Source organism: Microtus pennsylvanicus, chromosome 11 (genome assembly GCF_037038515.1).
Source record: "Microtus pennsylvanicus isolate mMicPen1 chromosome 11, mMicPen1.hap1, whole genome shotgun sequence".
NCBI classification, from domain to species: domain Eukaryota; kingdom Metazoa; phylum Chordata; class Mammalia; order Rodentia; family Cricetidae; genus Microtus; species Microtus pennsylvanicus.
Window position 1 is genome coordinate 8,701,415 of NC_134589.1, and position 26,215 is coordinate 8,727,629.

A 26,215-nucleotide genomic window follows, 5' to 3' on the forward strand; every position below is an offset into this window, starting at 1 on the left:
AGCCAGGAGCCACGAGCCTGGGCGCGGGTGTGTGCGGAGGAGCCACCAAACGGACGCCGCTGCGCCGGAAGGAGGCCCGGATGCTGAGGCTGGAGAGCCACTCGGTCTGACGGAGCGCTTCAGCACCAGCTTGCAGTAGCTGTAGCAGCAGTGCAAACCCGAGGGGCGTCCTGGGTAGAGACGTTCTGGTCAGGGGGGGCCTAGAGCAGGGGGCGGAGCGAGCACAGGGGGCGAGGCGGAGCCGGCCGAGCCCTCCAGGCCCCGCCTCCTGGTCAGCGCCCGGGCGGCAGGCGCGTTGTTGGTTTCGGGTTGTCAGGCAGCGGAGGCGGAAGAGCGACCCGAGGAGGTGACCACGGTGGAGGTGCGTCTCGGTCATGCCAGCTGTCGCGGCCTGAGGCTCTCTACCTGCCACAATCATGAAGGACAGCGGTGACTCCAAGGACCAGCAACTCATGGTGAGACCCCCTCCCCCACATCAAGCTCCTCCTTGGTCCCCTTCACCAATTTTGAGACCTGACAACTTCACACATAATGATCACTAAGGACACATGAGAGACAGGAGTCTGAGACTGTGCAGAATAACTTTGCCCAAGTTCTACAGAACAGGTGGCCAGAAGGTATGGTTGAGCCTGCTGAGACTGAGAAGTTAGGACCCCACTTTTCTCTCTCCAAGCAGAGCCTTCTTTGGGCCAAGACTCAGAGGTCAAGACCCAAAAGAGACCTGAGCTATTGACTGAGAAGAAAGCTGGGAGTCTCTAGTGAACCAGGGTGCTTAAACCCAGCCAGATCTTGCTTTGAAAGAGGGCAAAGCCACAAATAGAAGGGAAAAAGCTCCTGAAACAGCACTAGCACCAAGTCTGGAGTAGCTAGCTACAGGATATAGCATAGGCTCTGTCCAAATCAGTACTCCATATACTTCAAAGAAATGTTGGAAGCCACTTAGATGGTCCCCAGGATCTCCTGGCCTGTGATGGATGAGAAAATGGCAGGCTAGGGTAGGGGTAGGTCGAGACCAAAGGCAGAGATTCCTGGCTATCAATGGTGGAAGCTGAAGCCACAAGAAGAAGCCTTGGTACTTGGGGGATCGGTGGAGATTTCTCTCTCCCAGCCCCTAGCCTTTGATCTGCGGAAATGGTCCCGCAGCAGCAGCAGCAGCAGCCAGATGGCAGGGCAATGTTAGCACAATGCCCCCTATGTGGGGAACCTGCTTCTGCAGAGGGAAGCTTGGACCCATCCCCAGGGGCCAGTCCCAGACTCTGTGGCACCCTCTCTGGCAGTGAGAATGTCTTCTTTGAAAGGGTTTTCTCCAGAACGCTCATTGTCATTAGAGAAGGGGCCTCCCTCCCACAGGGAGATCCAGCCAGGAGGCTGATAAGGACAATCTGACAGGCTGTGCGGATGAAATGAACTGAGAACTTTTGTGTCCACCCAGTATCCAGCAGGTGCCTCTCTTTGTTCAGCGGAAGAAAAATCTCCCCACTCCCTAACTCTGTTCTTTTGGGAGACACATGTATAGGGTGAAGACCCACCGTCTCTCTCACTGACCAGGAAATAAAGAGCAAAGAAGCCCTAAGTGGCTCTCTCTTGGGAGTGTTAGGATGGCATCTCAAGTTGTTAGGGTGACAAGGGGAAGACCTCGGTCCCATCTTAAGTTCCAAGCCCTCCTATCATACCTCACTTGTAGATGCAGACAGGTGGCCCTGGTCCCCAAGGCCCCAGATTTAAGCCCAAGGGAGTGGCAAGTGTTTAATTCGGGCATGTGACTGATGCAGTCTGTGTAGAGTTTTCCTCCTGGGGTGCAGGGTTTTGAAAAGAGACATAGACTCCGACTCAGCCAGACACCCTATGCACCTGCTGTTCTGCCTTAGGCAATACCCTCAACCACAGTTTTCTTCAGAACCAAAGAGTCAGAGTTGGTTGGATACTGGAGAACACAAGACTGTCGTGGAAGGAATTCAAAGACTTCTCATTCCCCACCCCGCACCGCCACCATGGCCAAGTGTGGTCCTTGTAACCCAGGGCTCTTGTCTTCCTCCCAGGTGGCACTTAGGGTCCGGCCCATCAGTGTGGCTGAGCTGGAGGAGGGAGCCACCCTCATCGCTCACAAGGTGGACGAACAGGTACTTGAGGCTACAGCCAGGTGCTGCAGGGTGGAGGCCTGCTCTGCTTGATTGACACACTTGGCTGGACAGCAAGAGCTCTGTGTCTCACTGCACCCCTGGGTGGGTTAGCCACAGCATCACCAAGGTTTCTTCTTCCAGGAAGACTTCCTAAATCAGCCCAAGGAAAGCTAAGAGCATTTGGAGCCAGGGTGGGTCCGGATCATAGAATATATTTTGGTGTGCATGGTGTAAAACTCTCCCATCTGAGACACCTGCTATCCACAGAGCACATATTCAGACGCCCATCTCGAGAACATGCAAGTTTGGCAAAGTCCTTCACCATCTGTTCCCTGGGTCCATGTCACCAAGATGAGGGAGGGCATATAAGGCAATAATTATTCATAAAGAACCTACAGCATGCCTGGGACTGTGCTAGAAACTGGAAAAGCACTCCAACATGAAAAGCCCCACCCTCCCTGTGTTGCAGAAGTTTTCCCATGGGGAGAGAAGATGAGGCACTGGTAAGAATTAAAACAAATGAGGATTTGTAGCCTCAGAGGGCTAGGAAAAGAGGGTGTGTTGCCAGGAGAGGAATAAGGGGCATTGGACCTAGGTTGGAGAGATAGCTCAGTAGTCAAAATGCTTGCCTCATGAGCACGGGGAGTTTGGATCCCCAGAACCCACATAAAATGCCACAGAAATGTTTGTGGGCGTGGTGGCAGTCTTGGAAGGCAGAGACAGGGAACTGGCAGGGTGAGCTAGCCAACAAGAGTAGCTGTATCTGTCAGTTTTGGAATGGATTAAGAGACCCTGCCTCAGTGCAGGATGTGGAAGGGTGGACAAGAAGATGGAAGCCGTGATTCAGGAAGAACACAGTAGAAGTTAATATCAGTGTTAGAGTTCCACGTGTACACTGCATTCAATGCACTCATACCCACATCCGTGCACACAGACATACAAACACACAGGAAGGAAGGAAAAAGAACAAGATGAGGAGAAGTAGTGATGAAGCCAGATGCAGTGGTGATGTCTGTAATTCCCACACTCGTGAGGCTGAGGCAGGAGGATCAGGAATCCCATGCTACCCTGAACTTCAAGTCAAGACCCTGTCTTAACTGGAACTGGAGTGTGTTATAAAGAAGAAAGCTTTCTGGGTGGTGGTGGCGCATGCCTTTAGTCCCAGCACTCAGGAGGTAGAGGCAGGCGGATCTCTGAGTTTAAAGCCAACCTGATCTACAGAGTGAGTTCCAGGACAGCTAGGGCTACACAGAGAAACCTTGTCTTGAAAATAATAATAATGATAATGATAATAATAATAATAATAATATGATGATGATGATGATAAAGAAATCTCAAGAGGGAAAATTGCAACCAGAGGGACTTGCAGTGTGCAAGACCCTTGATGTGCGGCCGCAGTTCAACCGCGTCAGTAAAAAAAAGCTAACGTCGCTCAAGGAGAGAGATAAGAGGTAACATAGGTGACATGTGACACAGATAGGGCCCAAACCAAACTCTCAGTCAATGTGGCCAAGGTGCCTGTGTTGTGTTTGTTTGGGTAGGTATTCCAAAATTCAGGTACTAGAGTGGTCCTGGGCACAATGGTGGGAACTGGAATGGGTTCGGTGTAACAACCTGACGGTGACCCTTGCCTGTGCCCAGAGCTGTATGGCTGGCTACTCTGAGTGCTGGGCTCGCTGGTTGTGCTGTGGGACAGGCTCTGGGTCAGGGAGCATTGAGTGGAAGCTGCAGAGTTGAGAGAGGCTGTGTTCAGATGCTGCCCTAGGCTGGGTCCTTTGGACTGGGCTCCGGAAGCCCCAAATGGTTTTTCTCCTTTGCCCCTTTCCTCAAAGCCCTTTGGGAAAATAGAGGTGTCTGGAAGAGCCCTATATGGTGAACAGGAGCAGAGAGAATGTATGTAGACAGCACAGGAGCCTCAACTCTAAGTGGGGAAGACAGTCCAATGTCTTCTTTTCCAGTGGTTTTTGTTTTTGATGTTGTTTGTTTGTTTGAGACAGTGTCTCACATAACCCAGACTGACTTTGAATTTACTTTGTAGCCAGAGATGACCTGCTCTTCCTGACTCTTCTTCCCAAGTGCTAAATTACGTGTGTGCATCACCATTCCCGGGTTATGAAATGCTGGGGATTCAACCCAAGGTTCTGTGCACACTAGGCAACACTCTGCAAGACTTTTTTTTTTAACTTTTATTTTTATCCTAAGAGTGGGGCTAGGGATCGGATTCATGCATATCATGGTGCATGTTTGGGGTTCAGAGGGCAGTTTGGGGTGCTGGTAGTCTTCTCCCACTTGTGGCTCCCTGGGATCAACTCAGATAATCAGACTCAGCAGCAAGCAACTTCACTACCTGCTGAACCAAGGCAGGGTTTCTCTGTAACTTTGGAGCCTGTCCTGGAACTCATTCTGTACACCAGGCTGGCCTCGAACTCCCAGAGATCTGCCTGCCGCTGCCTCCTGAGTGTTGGGATTAAAGGTGTGTGCCACCACCACCCAGCTTGAGCCGTCTTTCTAGTCCCCACAAAAGGACTTCTTTGGAAGGTCTTTGCTTGTGTCTGCTCAGTGCCTAGTGCACAGGAAGAACTCCATAGATGTCAGTCTGGTCCGTAGAAAAGGAGGTCCCCAGAGCTGCTGCGTTGGCTGTTGAGAGGGGTCGGCTAGAAGAGGCAGAGCACTTCGGAGGAGAAACCTCCTTCTAGACAAGGCCACTCCCTATTTGTCCATCTGCCTCGGAGGATATCAGATTCACGGGTTGGGACAATGGTGTCTCTCTTGGCTGTTCCTGGCTCCAGGCCACCTTGGGGGTTGATCAATACAAAGTGATGGGAACAGTCCCTGTTAAGTGCCCACGCCTGTCAGACACTGGCTCCTTCTGTCTACGAGGGCAGAGGGAGGGTCACCCAGCCTGGCTCTAACCTACTCCAGGGAGCTCCACCTCCTACCAGGCCAGAGCTGGGCCAGCCCGACAGGCTGTTCTTTGTCAGCTGAGGCTCTTAGAGCGCTGTCTAAGCACAATGGCACAGGGCTCTCCACACTGCCCCCTGCACACTCTGCCCTCAGCTCCCCAGAGGCTTCCAACCGGATTAGTACAGGAGGGCCTGGCCCAGAACCTCTCGCTGCTGCCTGGGAGTGGCTACAGCCTCCTGAGTAAGCTGTCTCTTGGCACACAGGCCATGGCAACTAGGTGTTTAAGACATGGGAATCCAAAAACCAACATGGAGGAGAAGCTTCACTGCCTCCTGTTCTGATCATCCCCCTGGTCCTATACCTCTCTCAGAACCTCGCTGTTCATCTGTCCCTCTCCAGGGATGCATGGCGCAGAGGAAGGCTCAGGGCTGTAACTCAGACAGACCAGTTGTCTCTCTTTTCTTCTCATCACCCCCTTCATCGTAGGGTGTGATGGCCGGGCAGTGGGTGAGCTGGGAGCTAGCCCAGGACAGTATGGCAATGGTGATGTGGCTGGGCTCCTGTGGCCAGCACAGTGCCCTGCCCCTCTGAAGAAAAGGTCAGGTAGGATGTTTATCTGCTTTCCATTGCTCCCTGGGCTTTGGCTCTCCTGGACCATCTGAGAGGCTCGCTAAATCAACTCCCTAGGGGCTTGCATGGTAGAGAGGTCCTACTTCTTGCTTCCTGTTTCTCCTTGAAGCTGAGTGGGTTCCTCTGTGGGTGTCATCTCAAAGTGAGGGAATCCAAGGCTGTCGTACCTCTCAGGAGCTCAGCCAGCTCGTTGATCATCAGCAGATAGTCCAAATTTCAGTAGTCCACATGTCAGTGGGTTCTAAGGAGGAAGAGGTGGAGGGGATTCAGTTACTCACTGACTTCAGCGACTATGAGGGGTCTGAGCCTGCCTTAGGACTCAGCATATCCTTTTGGGGTCATCTGGAGCTTGGTGGGCTGTAGCAATGAGGTTTCTCAGAAGAGGGCATGCCAGCAGGCAAAGAGTCCCTGAGCATCAAGAGGCCAGGGCGAGCCCAGGGCTGTATCTTAGTTGTTAGGGTGCTTGCCTAACTCATACAAAGTTGTATATTCAATCCCCATCAGCACAGAAATCTTACATGGTGGCACACCTGTACCACTGGCACATAAGAGGTAGAGGCTGGATGATCAGAAGCCCATGGCCATCCTTGGCTACATAACAAGCGTGAGACCAGCCTGGGTTATATGATGAAACCCTGTCTTATTAAAAATTAAAACAACAGAAAGAAAGATAGATAGACAGACAGATAGAAAAAGAAATGGAGGAAAGAAAGGAGAAAGAAGAAAGGAAAGAGGAAGGAAAGAAGGAAGGAAGGAAGGAAGGAAGGAAGGAAGGAAGGAAGGAAGGAAGGAAGGAAGGAGGGCAGGCAGGCAGAGAACAGGCCAGTGTGTGTCTGGATTCTGGGAAAGTTGAAGCTGGTCTTGGATTTGTCAAGGAGCTAGTTCCAGTGACTTCCAGGCTTGAGATCACAGAGTGCTAGTACAGTTCAGGACGGTGATCTTTGTGCTTCTATTAGAAGAGTCTTCATCATAGGGTCTGTGCGTGATGCTTAAACATGGCACCTGTCCTAAGGAAGGGGGCATGAGAGTTACTTTTCTCAAAGGCTGAACTGTGGGGTGGCTTCTGGGCCCAGGGCTGAGTAAACCCCTGCCTGCCACCGCGTCCATTTTCTACACCAAAGCTCTCTTCACTCCCCCGTGGCTGCCTTCCAGTGGGTGCCCTCCTCGAAGGGTCTCCTGCCTTTACAGCTCCTGGGGTAAGATGGATCCTGTAGCCAGAACCTCCCAAGGAAGCCAAGAAAGCAGAAGGGGCCTGGAAAGTATCCCAGGTAGGGGTGGAACTCCGGACAAGCAGCCACCTGCTCCTCCCACACACCCCTCCCAAAGCCTCCTCCCAGCCCCCCAGACTGTGTTTATCTGTAGGATTTATATGTATAATCCCATAATTAGCCCTTGTCCAACTGCCTATTTCTGGGGTCCTGCTGGCCACACGAGGGCTCTCCAGGAGGCCTGCAAAGGGGACAGAACAAGTGAGGGCAGAGAAAGCACAAGGAGGGTGACATGGGGCAGAAAGGCTGCAACGCTGGGCCCGGGACCCAGCCATGTCATCCCTGGCTGGGTGCCTGAAGGCTGTTAATGACTCCCGGGGCCTCTGCCACCTGTCAGAGGACTAGAGAGTGAGCTGGGTTCCATCTACCTCAAGAGCTACGGAGAGGATTATAAGTGAGGCCAGGAAGCCATTGTGAAAGATAAATACAGTATAAAGTAACAGATTCCAGAGGTGAGCTGGCACTAGCCCAGAGGTAAGCTGGAGCTAGCCTGCTTGCTGCCTTGGGCACGGTGGGATATGAGGCTCCGTACCATTCATATAGCGGCTCCCAGGCTCCGTAGGTCCCTAAGAGCGGAGCATCGTGGGTAATGAGCAGGGGGTAGTGCAGGTTTAACCACATCCCAGGCCATCACTGCTTCCCATTTCTCTATCCCATTGTATGTCCCTGTGATTGGATCATAGTCTTCATATCTGGTTCTTCACGTCTGGCTTCATTTTCCTTAGTATGACGCTTTCAAGGTTGTATGTCCCTGTGATTGGATCATAGTCTTCATATCTGGTTCTTCATGTCTGGCTTCATTTTCCTTAGTATGACGCTTTCAAGGTTGTATGTCCCTGTGATTGAATCATAGTCTTCATTATCTGGTTCTTCATGTCTGGCTTCATTTTCCTTAGTATGACGCTTTCAAGGTGTATGAATATTATAACTTGTATCAGAACGTCGCTCTTTTTCATGACTGCTCATATTTTAGAGGATAGACATACCATAGCTTCTTTACCCGTTCAGCAGTTGACGGGCATTTGAGTTGTTTCTGATTCTTTTGGCTCTGGTGGATAATGCTACGAGTATGCAAGGGCTCCTACACGGGAATGGGTACTAGGAGAGGGTGCTTGTTTCAGCAGGCTTGTGGGCCCACCTCTCCAGAGATTTTAAGTGATTCCGGGTGGTACCTGGGAAATCTGTGATCAGCGTTCCTTGGAGGTCTGTGATAAAGCAATCAGCAGGCTCCCTGAGAGACACATTAGACTACCTTCTAGGTCACGCTTCCCATTGTCTGGAGCCTCGGGGTTCTCAGAGTCCTGGAATCAGATGGGGTCCTGACTAGTACATCAGCCAGATGTAACTGTGCCCTCAGCAGCTGCCCGGGCCTTGGTGATCTTATGGGCCTTGGTGATCTTATGGGCCCAGTGATGATCCTGGCATCAAAGTCTTCTTTTTAAGGCCTCATGAGTCTCTGCATCTACAGCTAGAAATGTGAGCGGCAATGGGCGTTTTCATTCACAGAAATCCAGAATCAGTCTTTCAGGTCTGATAGTCACCCAGAATGGGGGTTCTGTTCTACTTCCACCTGCCAGTAAAAAGGGACTGTGCACCTGGATCTCTGGACTGAGGATGAAGCCAGGAGCAACCTGAGACTTCCTGAGTAGGCCGGAGTGTCAATGTGGCTTCCTGTGTCGTGGCTTAAGCCCAGACAGTCCCCCTATACTTCCAACTGGGCCAGATTTATGGCCCCACAAAAGTGATGTCTCTGGCTCAAGGCCACATGATACATTGTCTCTGATATCTGAAGGGAGCACCTCAAGTGATGGATCTAGAATTCCCGATCATAGCCAGGCAGTGGTGGTGCATGCCTTTAATTCCAGCACTCAGGAGACAGAGATAGGATCTCTGTGAGTTCGAGGCCAGCCTGGTCTACAGAGTAAGTTCCAGGAAGGCTCCAAAGCTACACAGAGAAACCTGGTCTCAAAAAAACAAAAGCAAAAACAAACAAACAAACAATCAAAATTCCTGATCGCATCTGCATTGACCTAAGAGCCGGGCCAGAGTGAAGACCTAGTTGGGGAGGCCCAGAGCTGCCTGGCCCACTGCTGAGTTAGACCCAAGGGCTGCAGAGCAGCTGAGCCCAGAGGGAGCTTCATGGGTGTGTAGGTGACCACCATTCAAGTTCAGGCAGACTTTGACCCATGTGGTAGTGAGCTGCCACTTCCTTCCCTTGCCATCTCTCACCGATGTCTTCAGTAAACTCTCCTGGCCAAGAGCAGAGAGTCCCTGGTGCCCGTGCACACCTTTGTGCTTTGGGTTGTGGCCACACCCACTTCTCTGAGGCAGGATAGCTGTCTTGAGGAATCTGTACATGAGTTTGCAATGTGTAAGGAAGTGCATGGGGCTGTGGTTTCAGTGACAGTTTATTGTCCCACAGGTCTGGTACCCAGAAGGCTGCACAGACCCCTCTACTGGGCTCATAGGTGGCCATGTCTTCCCTGCCTCTCCCTATCACCTTCCACCTATGCAGAGCTGTGGTTTGGTTGTTTGTTTCAGGCAGGGTCTCCCTAGGTAGACCAGGCTGGCTTCAAACTTCCTGTGATCCTCCTGCCTCTGCCTCCTTCATGGATGGCAGGCACGAACCATGAGGTTTGGCTCTCTGGCACTTTGTGACTAGGTGTTCATGGTGGCTGGGCTGTGGACTACATTAAACTGTGATCTTAGCACAGCTCACTGGTCGGTTAGATGCAAAGTAGTGAGGTTCCAGGGCCCAGACTTCTCACCCTCAGCCCATCCCTGTTGTTCCCAGAGAGTGACTGGATAGGCAGTTGTCAAGGGCAAATGCCCACTTGCTAGGGGCTAATTGTGCTCTCCATCTCCACCCCAGATTCAAATGTTGGAGTCCTAACCCCAGGACCTTAGTCGGGGCTTTTAAGGAAATACATACCCATTGATGTGGTTACCTAAGTGAGGATGAGGTCACGCTAAGAGTACAGTGGTGCTGGGTGGTGGCTGTGGCGGTGGCGCATGCCTTTGATCCCAGCATTTGGGAGGCAGAAGCAGGGGGATCTCTGAGTTCAAGGCCATCCTGGTCTACTTAGTGAGTTCCAGGACAACTAGAACTATACAGAGAAACCCTGTCTGGAAAGAAAGAAAGCCATAGAAAATGATAACACACATGCCAAGCCATTAGCAAGGTGCCCAGAACACCCCAAACCGCTTCCAAAGGCAGCCTTATTCGACAAACGTCCTCAGGCATATGCTGTGTACTAGCCAGGGTGACGTTCAGAGGGCCATTGTGAGCTCACAGCAGGCCCTGCGTCTGACTGTGAGGATGCCCAGCGAGGAAGACCAAAGGCAAAATGCCAGGCTTTCCCTCCAACCTGCATTTCTCCCTGAAGACCAAAGACCATGTCTGCCATCTCATCTTTGATTGCTCATGTTTTTCTCTAGAATGTTCTTCTTCCACCTCCCCCCTACCCTGCCACCTCTCTTGACTGTCTCCTGCTCATTCTTGAAAATACAACACCAATGTCATCCCTTCCAGGCTGTCTTTCTGTCCTGGCAGGGCTGGATTTGGGGGTCTCTCCTCTCTACACCAGCTCTCTCCTAGTTCTGAATCTGAGAGTCTCAGGTGCAGGACTCCAGGCCTCATCTTTCAGTTTCTCTAAGGCCTTTCCCATGTCTGGGGCACACACTGTAGGGGCTTCACAAATGAGTTGCACTGGTCCAAATACCCCAAGCCGGTCTCCATGGCAGCCCAGGCTCCCTGCCTAGTCCTTATCGGCTCAACCTTGCTTCACCTGGTCAAGGGGCACAAGGGCTCCATTGTGTGCTGCGGTGGCCCAGAACAGTGATATTCTGGGGCTTGGTATGGGGGCCTGACAGATGGAGCCCAAACAAAGCCCTCATTAAGGGGGATTGAGGGTGACAGTGCTCTGATACAGGAGCTTTCCAACATCAAAGGAACTGGGTGTCCAGGTGAACTTGGCAATGTCTGAAAGTCATACCGAGGCCATCTGTTATGGTGGGTGACACCACATACTGTTCACTCTCCCCAGCCAAAGCCCCTTGAGGCTCTGTGTCCAGGGAAACCCCAGTCCCCAAGATGAAAGTTCTTATAGCTGGCCCTGCTCCTGTTGCAGCCCTTGGGGACCCATGCCAGGGTCCCCAGAGCCAGGGTTTGTCTTCATCTGGGTCTGAAGTCTGAGCGGGGCTCAAGCTGTTGATAGCCTGGGACAGAGATCAGACCCTACTGGGCGGGGGGGGGGGGCTTGGAGGGTTCTGGGGCTGATGCCCTGAGGAGAGGCCGGTGGCTGAGGGCAGGTGAGTCCCTAGGGAACAGTGCAAGCCCTAAGCTTACAGTGGCTTCCAGCCTTTGGTCACCTAGGAGAGGTCATGTTGGTGGTCTTTCCCTACCCAAAGGCCCCACCCAGCCTGTCTGTGATCCTTCCCTCTAGCTTACTCACCTGTAGCCCCGTCTGATTCACAGAGACTTCTGTCTCTTGGGGAGTCAACCTCCCCTGGAGAACCACAGAAGGGGCCCTGCAGTTGTCTGAGGTTTGTCAGATGAGTTCAAAGAGCCCAGGTGCAGGTTGCTCCAGGTATTGCGCGCGGTGTGCATGTGCGTGCGTGTGTGTGTGTGTGTGTGTGTGTGTGTGGTGGGGGTGATCCCAGGATATGAAATGTAGAGAGGAGTCTGCTGGGAATCCCAAGGCCCTTGTCCTCCTAAATCCTCAGGCCTGACTGGAGGACTCAAGGGGTCCGCTGAGGACCGCCTAAGCTGCTGGGTTCACTTGAACATATAGGCTGGACTCCTGCAGCCTCATCTTCACCCTCATTACCAACCTCTGCTGCCTCTGGATGGCTCTCCATGCCTGGCCTATTCACAAGGCCTTTGGAATAGTCATGAGTCTCGGCTGTCCTGCTTATCCCTGTGAAGGGTGGAGTGGGGGCATAGCTACTGTCTCCGCCTTCTCCTAATTGCCCTGCACCAGCCAGCTCCCTTCCCTCTTGGCCCCTGTGAGGACTTACCATCATGTTCCCTAAGGCGGAATGAGCACCCAGAACCCATGTGGGAGCAGTGGTGGGTGGGGGTTGGGGGGCTGTCAGGCAACATAGACCATGAAAACTGCCAAGGCGCCCCACAAGACCCTGTGGCAGCAGAGGGAGCAGGAGAGGTTAGGGAAGTTTCAGAGGATGAGCTGGTACCACCCTGAGAGCCATGTGGCCAGAATCCCCCACTCTGGCTCTGCCGTTTCCAAGCGACAAGATGACTGGTTGAGAGTAATAATGAGAAATCCACGTTGAGGGGCTCAGTAAAGACCTGGTGTTGGTTGAGTGTGGTGGTGTATGCCTGTCATCCCAGCGCTCAGGAGGCTGAGGCAGGAGGATTGCCCTAAGGTCAAAGCTAGCAGCGCTACAGACAAGACCCTGTCTTGAAGAAAAAAAAAAAACAAACAAACAAGGCTTTTTAGTGTGCCCTAAGTTCGAATGTTGGTGTGCACCAGGAGTGATTGGCAGTGTGTACTGGGAGTGAAGGTGCCCCCTCTGCCCTCCTTGCCCCCACTCCCAGTAGAGGGTGGATTCTGAGGCCAGCCACCATCTAGCCCCTGGGAGCAGCCCCACCTCATTAAGTAAGGACCATGGGACGGCTTATTTCCCCTGGCTGTCTGGCAGAGCCTGGTGTCTAGGGAACCATGCCCGGCACTCCAGGTGCCAGACATCTCTCAGGGGGCACCAATGTTGTGTAAGGGAGCCGCCGATGTTGCCACTCTCAGCCTGTCTTCTGTTTGTTTCATTTTTACCACCCTACATTTGATAGCAGGGTCTTGGGGTAGGGCAGTTGGTGACGTCCCATTGCCTGCCTCCGTGCCCACGCTCCCTCTTCATGACTCCTTGAGAGAGGATCCCTGAGGCTCAGCGTGTGTTACACACTTTGTCTCATGGGCTCTGTACAGCCCTGAAGGAGATTACACCACCATTTCCTGCCCTGGGGAGGGGGACTAAGGCTCAGGCAGATCCTCATGCAGACATGAGGTCACTCTGCTAATGAGAGGTAAGGCTAGGATTCAGAGTGCATCCCTAGTATCACCTTATACGCCTACTCCCTTTGTCCCTATGTCCTCCCCTGAAACTCAGATACCCCCTAGAGTACTTGAGTGTTTTCTGACGTTTCCTATCTCAAACCCTACCCTAGACCAGGAACCCAGCAAGAACTGAGCCGTTTGCCTGTATTCCTGCTCAGAGCCCTCAGCAAAGCTCAGCACACTGGGACCTGGGCAGATGCCTGGGCAGAGTGGAGTGGGCTCAGAGATTGTTCTTAGAACATGGGAGGAATACTGCCAGCCCTGTTCTATGCCTTAATGCATGTGCACACACACACATACATAGAGTACAGCTACCCCAGCACTCCAGGCACCGGTGGAACCCCAGGCTAGGGTCCTGCAGTCTCTCTCTCTCTCTCTCTCTCTCTCTCTCTCTCTCTCTCTCTCTAATCCCAGGTCCTGGCCAGGGATGGAGTTATTTTAAGTTCACACAGGAGGGACTCAAGGCCACCTGCTCTTTTCACACTTCACCCAGCTGTCAGCAGCTCTTTGCCTGCCTTGTCCTACAGTGGAAGCTGGTCATGGAGGACCACACAGGGTCCAAGAGCTACAGAGCTACAGAGATACGGTTACGTCTGCTGGTTTTGCAAGATAGTGGTGGTGGTGCCTGCCTTTAATCCCAACACTTGGAAGGCAGAGGCAGATGGACCTCTGAGTTCAAGGCCACCTTGGTCTACAGAGCAAGTTTAGGATAGCCAGGGCTACACAAAGAAACCCTGTCTCGCGGGGAGGAGGGAAAGAAAGAATCTTGTGGTTTGGAACCCAGGCCCTGGGTTCTGAGTTCTGTCCCTCCACAGGCTAGTGCGTAGCCTGAAAAGGGCCTCTGGACTCTAAATTCCTCACTGTCAGGTGGAAGCACGAGCCTTGCTGCTCCTGAAGTGGGATAAAGCGAAGCTGCGGTAGAGATGGGAGTGTTGTGGGCAAAGTGAATCTTGTCACAAAAGATGTGTTATGACAACCAGCGGTGTTGCTGTTCCTCCTTGGGTAAAGGCAGCACGGGAAGTGGTCCTGTGGTTAGTGGAAGAGGCCTTGGTTCCGGGGTTCCCTGTAGATCCCACCCCCCTCACACACATACACACCATTCTCTGCTGCCTTGGGATAGCGCCATCTTCAGGGGACAGTCACTCATCACCAAAGAGCACCCAGACTGAAGCCCAGAGAGCAGATAGTGCCGGGAGAGGTCTGCACGCTGTGGGGACTCCAGGTGACTGTGGTCTTCCTCCTCGGGGACATTTGCAGATGGTGGTTCTCATGGACCCAATGGAGGACCCTGATGACATCCTGCGGGCACACCGGTCTCGGGAGAAGTCGTACCTATTCGATGTGGCCTTTGACTTCACTGCCACCCAGGTGAGGGGGTGCCTGGTCTGGAAACACAGGAAAGATCCCACCTACACTTCGCCCTGCCAGGAAAGATTCTCAGGGGACCCTGCTCACCTTTTCTCTAATATTCACTCAATGATCCACTTTCTGGAACTTTGCCCGTTTGTAAAAGTCTACACGTATTTACACGGCCTCTCACCTGAACATTTGCACCGTCTGACACCACGTGACAGATTACCTGTGCACCTGCAAGACTGCACACCGGCTTTCTGTAGAAATACTTGTGGTTAGCCCTCACGTGCCAACTTGCATAGAGTAGCTGCATGCGCTGCTCCACAGCTGCTCCACAGCTGGCCTCTGTGGGCCAGGACTGTGAACCCCATCTGGCATGGAGAGAGCAGGTGTGTGGGACAGACTCAAGAAAACTGACACCCTCCTAGGGATCCCATCTCACCCATCTTCTGGATGCTCTCAGGAGCTGACTCTGCACCCTCAGAGCAGAGGTGGGGGTGTGGGAGCCACCTGTAGAGGAGGCTTCTCAGGTGTCCTGAGTCCTCTTGCAGGCTGGTGTCTCCCCTGAGGGGTGTAAGCAGAGCCTCCCTTCCTCCACTCCCTCCACTCAGCTACCTCTAACTTGGGAGTCCAGAGACAAACACTTCACCTCTTCAGAGCCAGGACCTGCCTGGGGGCACCTGCGTCTTGCCCTTGTCCTGTCTCAGACCCCCAACAAGTCTCTTCTCCCCTGTAGGAGATGGTGTATCAGGCCACCACCAAGAGCCTCATTGAGGGTGTCATCTCAGGGTACAATGCCACTGTGTTTGCCTATGGCCCTACAGGTGAGGAGGAAAGTCGGGGACAGACAAGGGCTGCAGCACCCTTGTCTCCTCTGAGAGCCAAGTACTTCACCCTCCATCCTGAGTAGGGTCAGGAATGGAGCATGGGAATGGTCCAAACCTTGCCTCACCCAGAAGCCTCCTGCCACAAAGACCCCAACTCCTCAGCCGTCTGGGAGGGCGCATCCTCACGGACAGCTCAGGTTTCCAGAAATAGCTCCCAATTAAGGCTTCACCCCTGCTTCACCCCCGCCTGGCCCCTGCCCTGCCGACCACCAACCTGTCCAATCCAGGCTGTGGGAAGACCTACACCATGCTGGGCACTGACCATGAGCCGGGCATCTATGTTCGGACCCTGAATGACCTGTTCCGAGCCATTGAGGAGACCAGCAATGACATGGAATATGAGGTGTCCATGTCCTACCTGGAGGTAAGTCCCCACCAAGCGTGGCTAGGAGGCTTAGAAGATAGGATGGCACCTCCCTAGAGCCAGTCCCTGGCAGCTCAATACTGGGGTGTTCAATATGCCTGCTCCCCACCCCACATCTATAGCATTAGCCCTACTTGATAAAAGTTAAGACTCAAGAGTCAGGCATGGTGGCACATGCCTTCAATCCCAGCACTCGGAGGGCAGAGGCAGGCCAGTCTCTGAGTCCAAGGTCAGCCTGGCCTACAGAACAAGTTCCAGGACAGCTAGAGCTGTACAGAGAAACCCTGTCTCAAAAACCAAAAACCAAAAACAGAGACACGGAGAAGTTAGGCAACTGTCTTTGTGGAACACAGTGATGACAGAGCAGGGATGCCAACTTGGGACGCTGTGACTACAATGTGGTATTGCACTTCACAGTAACCTGGGCAGCAAGCAGTTGGGCTACCATTCTCAAAAGCTCACCTTGCAGCCAGGCTGTGAAACTGTGGTGGCACACACCTTTAATCCCAACACTTGGGAGGCAGAGGCAGGTGGATCTCTGTGAGTTCGAGGCCAGCCTGGTCTACAAGAGCTAGTTCCAGGACAGGCTCCAAAGCTACAGAAAAAGCCTGTCTCAAAAAAACCAAAAAAAAAAAAAAAAAGCTCACCTTGTCCTAATACGTTGAGGCCAGTGCTTAAACCAGTAAACCAGTAAACCAGTGGTTCTCAAACTGTGGGTCATGACCCTTTGGGGATCAAACAATCCTTTCACATGATAATAACATACATATACATATATAATACACATATATACATATATAATAACATACATATACACATATAATACACATATATACATATATAATAACATGCATATACATATATAATACACATATATACATATATAATAACATACATATACATACACATAGATATACATTTCGGTATTCGATATTACATTATAATAACAGTAGCAAAATTACAATTATGAAGTAGCAACAAAACTAATTTTATGGTGGGACGGTGACCACAACATGAGGAACTGTAGTAAAGGGTCGCAGCATCAGAAGGTTGAGAACCCTTGCCTTAAGCAAACATTTTCCCATTAAGGACTTCATGAGTTGAGAGGTGATCACAGAAGTCGGGGTGGGGGGGCGTAATCTGAGCCAACAAGCCAACCTCCATCTGGCTCCTCTGAGAGCTGATAATCTCCAGGGTGCTGGCTCAGAAGGAATGATGAGGGGAGCAGCCAGCAGGTGTTTGCTCAGCCAGCTGGGCTTGTCTTGATTGGGGGGAGGGGGACAACACAGCATCAGAAGCAGCCTGAAGGTTGCCCAGCAACAAGCTGAGCTCCCTCATCTGACCAGGGATCAGGTCCCTGTGTCCAGCCCAAGACTGCAAGGGGGAGCCTGGGGGGGGGAGTTCCGAAACCCCCTGCAACATTGACTTTGAAGCCTCTACCATCATGGAAAGGGAGCAGTTTCCCCAGCTAGGACTTCTCTCATACACGGGGCCTGGGCTCCAGCAAACAGAAGCATGTAGTCCTTCTCTTAGGGTGGAGGGGACCCCATGACTGCTCCTTCATCTCCCTCCCCCTTTCTCGCTGTCCCATCAGATCTACAATGAGATGATCCGGGACCTGCTGAACCCCGCCCTGGGGTACCTGGAGCTGCGGGAGGACTCCAAAGGGGTGATCCAGGTGGCCGGAATCACTGAAGTGTCCACCATCAATGCCAAGGAGGTAAGTCTACAACAACTGGCTAGGGACTGTGGGCAGGATCATCAGTCTGAGGGACCAAAGCCAGGGAGCTCCTGGGAGAGAGATACCCTGAGTAGTGGCAGGGGAAGTCACATCACCCGTCATGCCCTAACACCCTCACCCTAGTAAGTAGACAGGCCATACAGTTTCTCCATTTACACAGAGACCTGTCCAGAGAGAACTGTCCAGGCCGACTAGCCCACCCTGGGAAGCTAATAGGTTGGACCTCTCCAAGCTCAGGCTCCTTTCTACAGGGCTCCCAACAGTCACCTGCATCTCTCCTTGCCAGATTATGCAGCTGCTGATGAAGGGGAACCGGCAGAGGACCCAGGAGCCCACAGCTGCCAATCAGACGTCCTCCCGCTCGCACGCAGTGCTGCAGGTGGCAGTGCGCCAGCGCAGCCGGGTCAAGAACATCCTGCAGGAGGTGCGGCAAGGCCGCCTGTTCATGATTGACCTGGCTGGCTCCGAGCGTGCCTCCCAGGTGAGGCCTGCTCCAAGGATACAGTGGAGTGAGGGGTCCCCAGAGAGAAGCGATTGATTGGCAGGGGTGATGGCCCTCCAGGGGAGGCCAGATTTCAGAAGAGGAAGGACGTCAAGGAGAGGTTAACTGGATGGGGCAGTTGGAAAAGTAGGGTATCCCAAAGAGGTCAGGATACAAATGGCGTCCCCAGAGTGAGGGGCTGAGCAATGGACCTGACATCTTGAAAGGATGGGCTGCTCAGGGAAGAGGATGAGGAGAGGGAAGAGCAAAGCCTCCTTCCCTGCCATGACACCTCTACCTTCAGGGACCTCAGGAGCGAGGCCATGGTCTACAACCAGGGTCATTGGGGTGTTGTTGGGTAGCTGAGTGAAACTTCAGTAGGTTATCCCACAAGGCTATAGTCATATCCCCTGCTGTCTCCCCAGACACAGAACCGGGGACAGCGCATGAAGGAGGGAGCCCACATCAACCGCTCTCTGCTGGCCCTGGGCAACTGCATCAACGCGCTGAGCGATAAGGGTGGCAATAAGTACATCAACTATCGGGACAGCAAGCTCACCCGGCTCCTGAAGGTACCAGAACAAGCTGGGCCTGGGCGCTGACATCAAGAGTGGGCCTGCCAGACCAAACATAAACAATGTACAGCTATTCCCTCTCGGATTTCAGATGAATCACCGAGTTCATTATGCATCAGTAATGCCTCATGCAATGTTTGAGGCTCCCTTAAGCTGAAACAGTCCATTTTCACTGTTTATCTGAAATTTGATTACAAGCAGGTGCTCTCTATATTTCTGGCAACTCTCACCAAAGCACAGGTAGAGAATGAAGAAGAGCTGTGCCAGGACCTCCTCCCAGGGCTGTGAGTCAAAGAAAACCTAGATTGGGGGCCTTTGTGATGGTCAGCCTTATAACCAATGAAGCTGCATTTTGGGGCCACTTACTCATGGCATGGTCACTCTTTGCCTTCAGTTACAGACACAATATCAACAAGTTCCCAAGCCTTGCTGGGTTCAAGGGCTTCTTCCCACTAGAGCTAAAACCTCCCCGGCGGCTTTGTGAGTTGGGAGGATTACATTTACAGATAAGGAAACCGAGGCAAAGGCAGGTTAAGGAATTTCCCTGCAGGCTTAAACTTTGTGAGCTCTGAAAACAAGATCCCAGCTGAGGCCTGTGGCTTGTCACAAGGACCTGTCACGAGGACCGCGTCCACAAGCCAGGGCAGTGGGGATAATTGAAAATGACCGCCACTATATGCACGCGCTCATGTCGTGTGTGCGTGCATACATGCCTCTGTCTGTGTTGTGTACATGTGTGTACACACAGGGAAGGTGTGGTACACAGCCTTGGGGAGCCTCTGGGGGAGGTGGTCTCCAGCACGTCACATCCCTGTCCCCGCAGGACTCACTAGGGGGGAACAGCCGCACAGTGATGATCGCCCACATCAGTCCAGCGAGCACTGCCTTTGAGGAGTCCCGGAATACCCTGACCTACGCTGGCCGAGCCAAGAATATTAGGACTCGGGTGAGGGCCCTTGGACTACCCCCAAGGCACACCCTCATGGACTGAGATTTGAGGTCCTGCGAGGATTCTTGCCAGCCACGCCTCTCTCTCTGCACTGACCTCGTTAGCCAGGCCAACACCACCCCAAGCCCTATTGCCTGCATCCCCAGCCCCAGCCTGCCTGGAGCCCTTGTTCCCCAAAGACCCTCTTCTGCCTCTCACTCCAGGCTTACCCTCATCCCATCCCTCTACCTTCCCTGCCTCTTCAGAGGTTACTCAGTCCTCTGTGTGTCCAAAGCATGTCATCACCATAGTCACGATAAAAGACTCCCTTGCCTAGTGCCACTCTGAGCACCGTCACCCACTGTCCCGTTTGACCTCAGAACCAGGCAGGAGTTACCACTTCCCTACCATACAGTTTAGGATAAGGAAGCTGAAGGACATTAAGTGACTTCAAAGCTAGTTGAGGACAGCACTACAGGAGCTAAGTCTACCTGGCTTCCAAGTTCACGGTCAAACTCATGTCCCCTGGCCAGGAAGTCAGTCTCAGCCTGCATGGGTATCGGGGGAAGAATGACTGACTTTGAAGTAGTGTGTAATGAGCCGTCTTCCAATACCTACAACTCCCCCTGACATTGTCATGCAGCCTCCAGGAACTTCAGGGAGACAGGCTACATGATTATAGTGAACACTGCAGCCCAGTATTAGAGGGCAGACACAGGAGAATCAGGAGTTCAAGGTCATCCTTGGTTACACAATGAGTTCAAGGCTAACCTGGGCTACATGAGACCTATGTTTTTTTTAAAAAAGCAAGTAATTATTTAATTGATGCCAGCAGTAGGTGCCAAGGCAAGCGAGGGAAAGGAGAAGTAGGGATGAGCTGGCAGTTGTGGGTATGGAGAGACCAGCAGAATTACCTGCCTAGAACAGGGCACTCACACAGAAACAGAGTCCAAAAAGAAAAAGAAAATCTCGGGGCCCGAGTGATGGTTTAATGGTTCAGAGCGCTTGCTGATCTTCCAGAGGACCTGAGTTCAGATCCCAGCACCTACACCTACATCAGGCACCTAACAATTGCCTAGAGTTCCAGTTCCAGGGGACCTTACCCCTTCTTCAGGCACCCATGCGCACACGCACAAACTCCCACACAGACACATACGCATACACATAAAGTAAAAGATAAAATCGGGGGGGGGGATCCGAGGGGCAAGATTTCAATACCCAGTGAGGGAATGAGCCCCTTAGGCATTAGGGAGCCACTGAGGTTGAAGAGTAGGCTTGGAACTTAAGGATTACAGGTCTAACAGAGGCATGCAGAAATGATAGGAGGCTGTGGGGATGGAGGCAAAGAGGACAGACATTGCTGTCACTGAAAAGGACTGGCAAAGGGGAGAAAAGAGAAAGGCAGATCCCACAGGCAGGCCAGGCTCCTGGGGTGGCCGTACCCCCTCATCCCTCATCCTGGGCTCCTGACAGGTGAAGCAGAACCTGCTCAACGTCTCCTACCACATCGCTCAGTACACCAGCATCATCGCGGACCTGCGAGGCGAGATCCAGAGACTCAAGTGCAAGATCGACCAGCAGGCGGGGCGGGGTCAGGCCCGGGGCCGCCTGGACCGGGGTGACATTCGCCATATCCAAGGTATGCACATGCCCCTGCAGGTCTGGAGGTGAAAGCGTCTCTCAACACCCCTCTCCAGGCGGCCTTATGAGGTTCTAACCCTGGCTCCTCTGGCTGAGCGGCCCTGGAGCCGTCCCCTGTGATATGGGACCACACCTCTGTTTTGCAGAGCTGTAGATGGGATGGGATGGTCTGAGGAAATTACATGGGGGCTGCCCTTTGGGGCCCAGAAGGCACCACTCACTGAGGCTTGCCTGTTTGCTGTGATGGTTTCCCAAAAGATAGCAGAGAAACATGGATACCCATTTGTAGTCGGCACAAGGATGCTGTGAGGGCTAGCACAATCTTAGTTTGTGTGGGAGAGCAAGAGTCATTTGGGGGCTGCAGTCTGAAGATGCATTATGGGAGGGTGTGTGTGTGTGTGTGTGTGTGTGTGTGTGTGTGTGTGTGTGTAAGGAGAGGAATCTAAGAAGCTGGAAGTGGAAGCGGTGGTCTAGGAAGAAACTGGGGGACAGAGCCCCGGGTCAGCTTGAGCTGGCCCCTGTGCTGACTCCCTCCCACTCCTCAGCTGAGGTACAGCTACACAGCGGGCAGGAAGGGCAGGCGGAGATGGGACAGCTTCGGGAGCAGCTCATCGGCGCCTTCCACGAGCAGATGGATGTGCGGCGGCGCCTGCTGGAGCTGGAGAACCAGGCCATGGAAGTCCAGATTGACACCTCCCGGCACCTACTCACCATCGCGGGGTATGCTTTCCCTGACCCGGGACCCTCCAGCCCCGCCCCAGATTCAGATTTGTCATGGAGGGAGGAGCCTGGAACATAGAAACACAATGCCCTGCCCCTTGAGCCGAATCTTGTGTGTATTTCTCTCTTGGCGGGGACGGCTGGCAGCTGGGAGCATGAGAAGTCACGTCGGGCTCTCAAGTGGCGGGAGGAGCGAAGGAAGGAATCCTACACCAAAGACGACAGCGAGAAGGACTCAGACACAGGAGATGAGCCTGATAACCTGGAGCCACCAGAGGTGGCGTCAGCTCGGGAAAACATCGCCGCCCTGGTGGGCGAACAGAAGAAGCTGCGCAAGCAGAAGGTATACGGGGTGGGGTGGGGGGTGGCTTGGGGGCGGGGGTGTGGTCAAGAGGAGGGGCGGAGACCAGAGAGCTCAAGCCACAAATCCTGGGTGACCTTGCTAAGTTTCTACATCTCTGGGTGTCTCATACTTCTAAAATGGGAGGGCCCATGATGGTGCCCGAATGGAGTCTCTGGAGACAGTTCTAAGTTAATGCTTGGCATAAAACAAAGACTAAGGACATGGTAGTCAATATAACAACAGATTTTTTTTTTACCTTCTTTGGTGGAGTAAGGGCTGCCACAGGGCGTGGCTGAATCAAGTGGGCACACAGGTGCCGAATAGTTTGCGAGACTATTTGAGGGCTGGTCTGGGTCTGGAGCGTCCTCCAGGGCCTGGCTGGGCAGGTGGGACTATCCTAGCGCTGACCTGTGCCGCGGTCCCCGCAGCTAGCGCTGGAGCAGCGCTGCCGGGAGCTGCGAGCGCGGGGCCGGCGCCTGGAAGAGACGCTGCCTCGGCGCATTGGTACCGAAGAGCAACGTGAGGTGCTCAGCCTGCTGTGCCGCGTGCACGAGCTGGAGGTGGAAAACACCGAGATGCAGTCGCACGCTCTACTCCGCGACAGTGCTCTACGCCACCGGCGCGAGGCCGTGCGCCGCCTGGAGCAGCACCGCAGTCTCTGCGAAGAGATTATTCAGGGCCAGCGGCAGATCATCGATGGTAGGGCCAGCCCAGCGCGGGCCTGGGGCATTGTTTGAGGGACTGGGGGACCATGCCGAGCCCTCAGCTCCCCTTCCCTCACATACAGACTTCAATCTGGAGATTCCCCGGCACCTGGAGGAACTCTATGAAGTCTACCTTCGGGAACTGGAGGAGGGCAGCCTGGAGCGGGCCACCATCATGGACCGCGTGGCCTCCAGGGCTCTTCAGGTGGGCGCTTGGACCAGCCTAAATGAGGGTCCCCATTCCTGGGCATTACTGCCTGGCCTGACATTTGTCCCCACCTAGGGTCACAAGGTCAGGACTGGCTATCTGAGATATCACAAGTGACCACTAGCCGATAGAATAGCTTTTAATCCCAACACTTGGGAGGGTGAGGCAGGAGGATTGAAAGATTGGTCCAGTCTGTACGGCAAGATTCTGTCTCAAAGAATAGATAGATGGATTAATTAATTAATTTCTAAAAATCAAGGAAAAATGGACCTAATGCTCTAATGGGTTCAGGCTGTTGAGCTGTACCACTGACACTGCCTAGTAGACCCCAAACTGCTGAGGACCCAGAGGATAGGCCCTGAGCCCTCCAGAGCTTGTCACTCTGTTGCTGCTGGGTCTAAGTCTTCTTTCTGCTCACCTTTATCATTGTCTTCCCCCCCCACACACACACACAGGACAGCTCCTTGCCCAGAATCACTGCGCCTGGGACCACACTGACCCCGGACTCTGACCTGGAGAGTGTGAAGACACTGAGCTCTGAGACCCAGCGCCCCCAAAACAATACCCTACCCCCGCTTGGCACAGACAGGTGAGGCTTCCTGATAGCTACCTAACCTGGTGCGCAGTGTCAACCCCAGAAAGGGTTCAATAGGGAAGACGGTGTCAGAAACAGTGAGGCTGTGCAGGGGTCTGCAGCCAGGATCTGTAGGTTCTCTCTCCCTTGGCACCAACAGTTTCTCTCTAGGGTGGGGGTGGACTTTGGTGTGACTTGCCTGGTTAACAGCTGCCTCCTTCTGTTCCTCTGCCAACTGCAGTGAGTCCTACCACGTGTTCAAGGTCAGTCCCAGGGCCTGGCAGGCGAAGAATTCCTCTATGCCCACTCCACCTCCCATCCAGGTGGGCACCTTGGTGACCCAGCAGATGAATTCTGGGTGCCCCAAACGATGGGTGGATTTTTTTCCCAAAAAGGCTAGCACCTCCAAGACCACACAGCCCTCTGTAGAGTGCGGTGTGGGGTCCCTGTTGTCTACAAGGCCTTCCCCTTTCCAAATGGTTCACCCCCTAGGCCCCACCACAGGACAGCCTGGGCAGCCAGATCAACTCTTCCCCAGACAGCAGTGAGAATCTGTCAGAGATCCCTCTGTCTTATAAAGGTGGGTGTGCCCTACACTTCACATGCCCTGGCCCCCATTGCTTGACATTGTCTAAACTGCTCAGATGACCAAGCCCGAAGCTCCTTCCTTCTCTCTGCCCCTGCTGAAGGTACCCATTCATTGGCTGTGCCAACCACCTGCTAAGGACACACAGAAGATGGGGAACAATGAGAAATTAAAATAGGGACACTTGGCCAGGCATGGTGGCATACGCCTTTAATCCTAGCACTAGGGCGTCAGAGGCAGGCAGATCTTCGTGAGTTCAAGGCCAGCCTGGTCTACAGAGCTAGTTCCAGGACGGGCATCAAAGCTACACAGAGAAACCCTGTCTTGAAAAACCAAAAAATAAAAAATTAGGGACCCTTGCCACCTGCTTCCTACTGGATTCTGGCAAATTCTTTTAGAATCTTGCTTTCTAGACAATTAAACTAAAACCATAAAAACATTGTCTAGACCATGTGGAGGTTTCATTTTTTATTTTGGGATCAGGTCTAAGTTGCCGAGTTGGCCAGCCTTTGCTTTTTGTTTTGTTTTGTTCTTAAGAATAGGGTCTCACTATGTAGCCCAGGCTATCCTGGAACTCACTACGTAGACCAGGCTGACCTCAAACTCACAGAGATCTGCCTGCTTCTTGTCTTCCAAGTCCTGGGATTAAAGGTGAGTGGCAACATGTCCAGTCAGTCTTGAACTTCTGATCTTCCCACCTCAGCCTCCTGAGGAGGTAAGATCACAGTCCTATGACATCAGTCTAGAATCCCAGCGTCTCAGTTAATCTTTGAAGTAGCCCCAGAACATTCGTTTTGCCCATTTACAAATGAAATTGAGGTTCTGAGGGGACAACCCAAGTTTTTCAAAGAGCTAGCGAGTTAAGGTTCTGGGGTGAAACCTGTGAGCCCTGGCTCTTGCTCACTTTTGACCTCTGGAGGGGTGTGGGAAGTGGCCTTGACCTTAAGTTGGATGTCTGTTGTAGAGAAAAAAGAGATCCTGACCCGGACTAAGTGTATCTCGGTGAAAGCCGCCCAGCGGCGCTCCCGGGCCCTGGGATCGGAGGGGCGCCACCTGCTGGCACCTGCCACAGAGCGCAGCAGCCAGTCCCTGAACTCGTTGAGCCAGGCTGACGATGTTCGCCCCTCGGGTCCGCTGGCCTGCAAGCGGCCGCCAAGCCCCACACTGCAGCATGCTATCAGCGAGGACAATCTATCCAGCAGCACTGGCGAGGGCCCCTCTGGGGCAGTAGGACCTCGAGGTGATGGCACAGGACCCTGGGTGCGTGGTCAGAAGAAAAGCCTCAGCAAGAAAAGGGAGGAGTCACTGGAGGCGAAGAAGAGGAAGCGGAGGTCTCGGTCCTTCGAGGTCACAGGACAAGGGGTGAGGCCAGACTCAGGGGGGAGATGCCTGCGCCCATTCCTGCTGGGTGAGGGTCTGAGGACTAGCTCCCTCCAGAACCTGCAGGACACTACACCCAGAGGCCCTGATCTGAAACACAATCCCCAGTCTGATAAAGTAGCTAGGACCGGGTTCTGTAGCTGAGTGCTAGGCGTCTCTCCATATATTTTCACGGTTTCCCAACTTTACAGCTGTCTCGTCCCAAGACACACCTGCTGGGGCCTCACCCCTCAGAGGGCGGAGACCGGAGGATGCCAGCGTGTGGGCGGCCATCCCCTGGTGTCAGACATCTGGGAAAGGTCACACTTCCTCTGGCCAAGGTCAGATTTCCTCCAAGCCAGAACACAGGTCAGTACCATCAAAGGCGGGATTGAGGTGGAAGAGGCCTTGACCAGCTCAAAGGGGAAACCTGCAGGGTTCTTGCCCCTAGCTGGAACTATGGTCTCCGGAGCGATACGGGCAGGGTTAACAAACTGGGATTGATCCCCTAAGAAGTTCAAGACCAACTGGATGTTGTGGGGGAGGGAAAGCACTCCTCAGCAACTGATGTTGGCTTTTCCTCTCTCATAGGCTCTGGAAACCCCTCACCCCTTCCTGTTCCCCCCAACCCAGCTGCTGTTTCCCGCAGAGCCACACGTGGGCCCAGCCTGCCCCACGGTTCAAGCACCCTTGGCAAAGATGGCCGCCTCCGGCATAATTGAGCAGCCCTGGCGCCTACTCTTTGGCCTGCAGGA

The 26,215-nt window shown here is 53.3% G+C and overlaps 1 protein-coding gene across 4 annotated transcripts; it reads left to right on the forward strand.

Moving 5' to 3' along the window:
* The first annotated feature begins 288 nt into the window (after positions 1 to 288).
* Positions 289 to 26,182, forward strand: Kif19 (kinesin family member 19). 4 transcript variants are annotated; one of them, XM_075990021.1, is made up of 20 exons: positions 289 to 455; positions 2,040 to 2,120; positions 14,254 to 14,364; positions 15,086 to 15,173; positions 15,464 to 15,600; positions 17,195 to 17,320; positions 17,628 to 17,822; positions 18,248 to 18,394; positions 19,221 to 19,343; positions 20,799 to 20,964; positions 21,512 to 21,686; positions 21,834 to 22,029; positions 22,458 to 22,728; positions 22,817 to 22,938; positions 23,397 to 23,530; positions 23,757 to 23,838; positions 24,008 to 24,095; positions 25,066 to 25,463; positions 25,673 to 25,829; positions 26,052 to 26,182. In XM_075990021.1, exons 1-20 carry the CDS (start codon positions 417 to 419, stop codon positions 26,180 to 26,182), a joined length of 2,967 nt encoding a protein of 988 aa, XP_075846136.1. In that variant the 5' UTR covers positions 289 to 416. The 4 variants fall into 4 exon arrangements, with proteins under 4 accessions (XP_075846136.1, XP_075846135.1, XP_075846137.1 ...); XM_075990020.1 differs by having other exon boundaries at positions 304 to 455; positions 23,757 to 23,869; positions 24,015 to 24,095; XM_075990022.1 differs by having other exon boundaries at positions 304 to 455; positions 23,757 to 23,869; positions 24,015 to 24,095; positions 25,066 to 25,361.
* The last annotated feature ends 33 nt before the right edge of the window (positions 26,183 to 26,215 follow it).

What these genes read in the sequence shown, in the direction of transcription:
- Kif19 (XM_075990020.1), top strand. Translation starts at nt 417, where the DNA reads ATGAAGGACAGCGGTGACTCCAAGGACCAGCAACTCATG. An exon ending in TGACATTCGCCATATCCAAG is followed by an intron (nt 20,965 to 21,511) that starts GTATGCACATGC and finishes CCCACTCCTCAG; the next exon opens with CTGAGGTACAGCTACACAGC. An exon ending in GGTGACCCAGCAGATGAATT is followed by an intron (nt 23,870 to 24,014) that starts CTGGGTGCCCCA and finishes CCTAGGCCCCAC; the next exon opens with CACAGGACAGCCTGGGCAGC.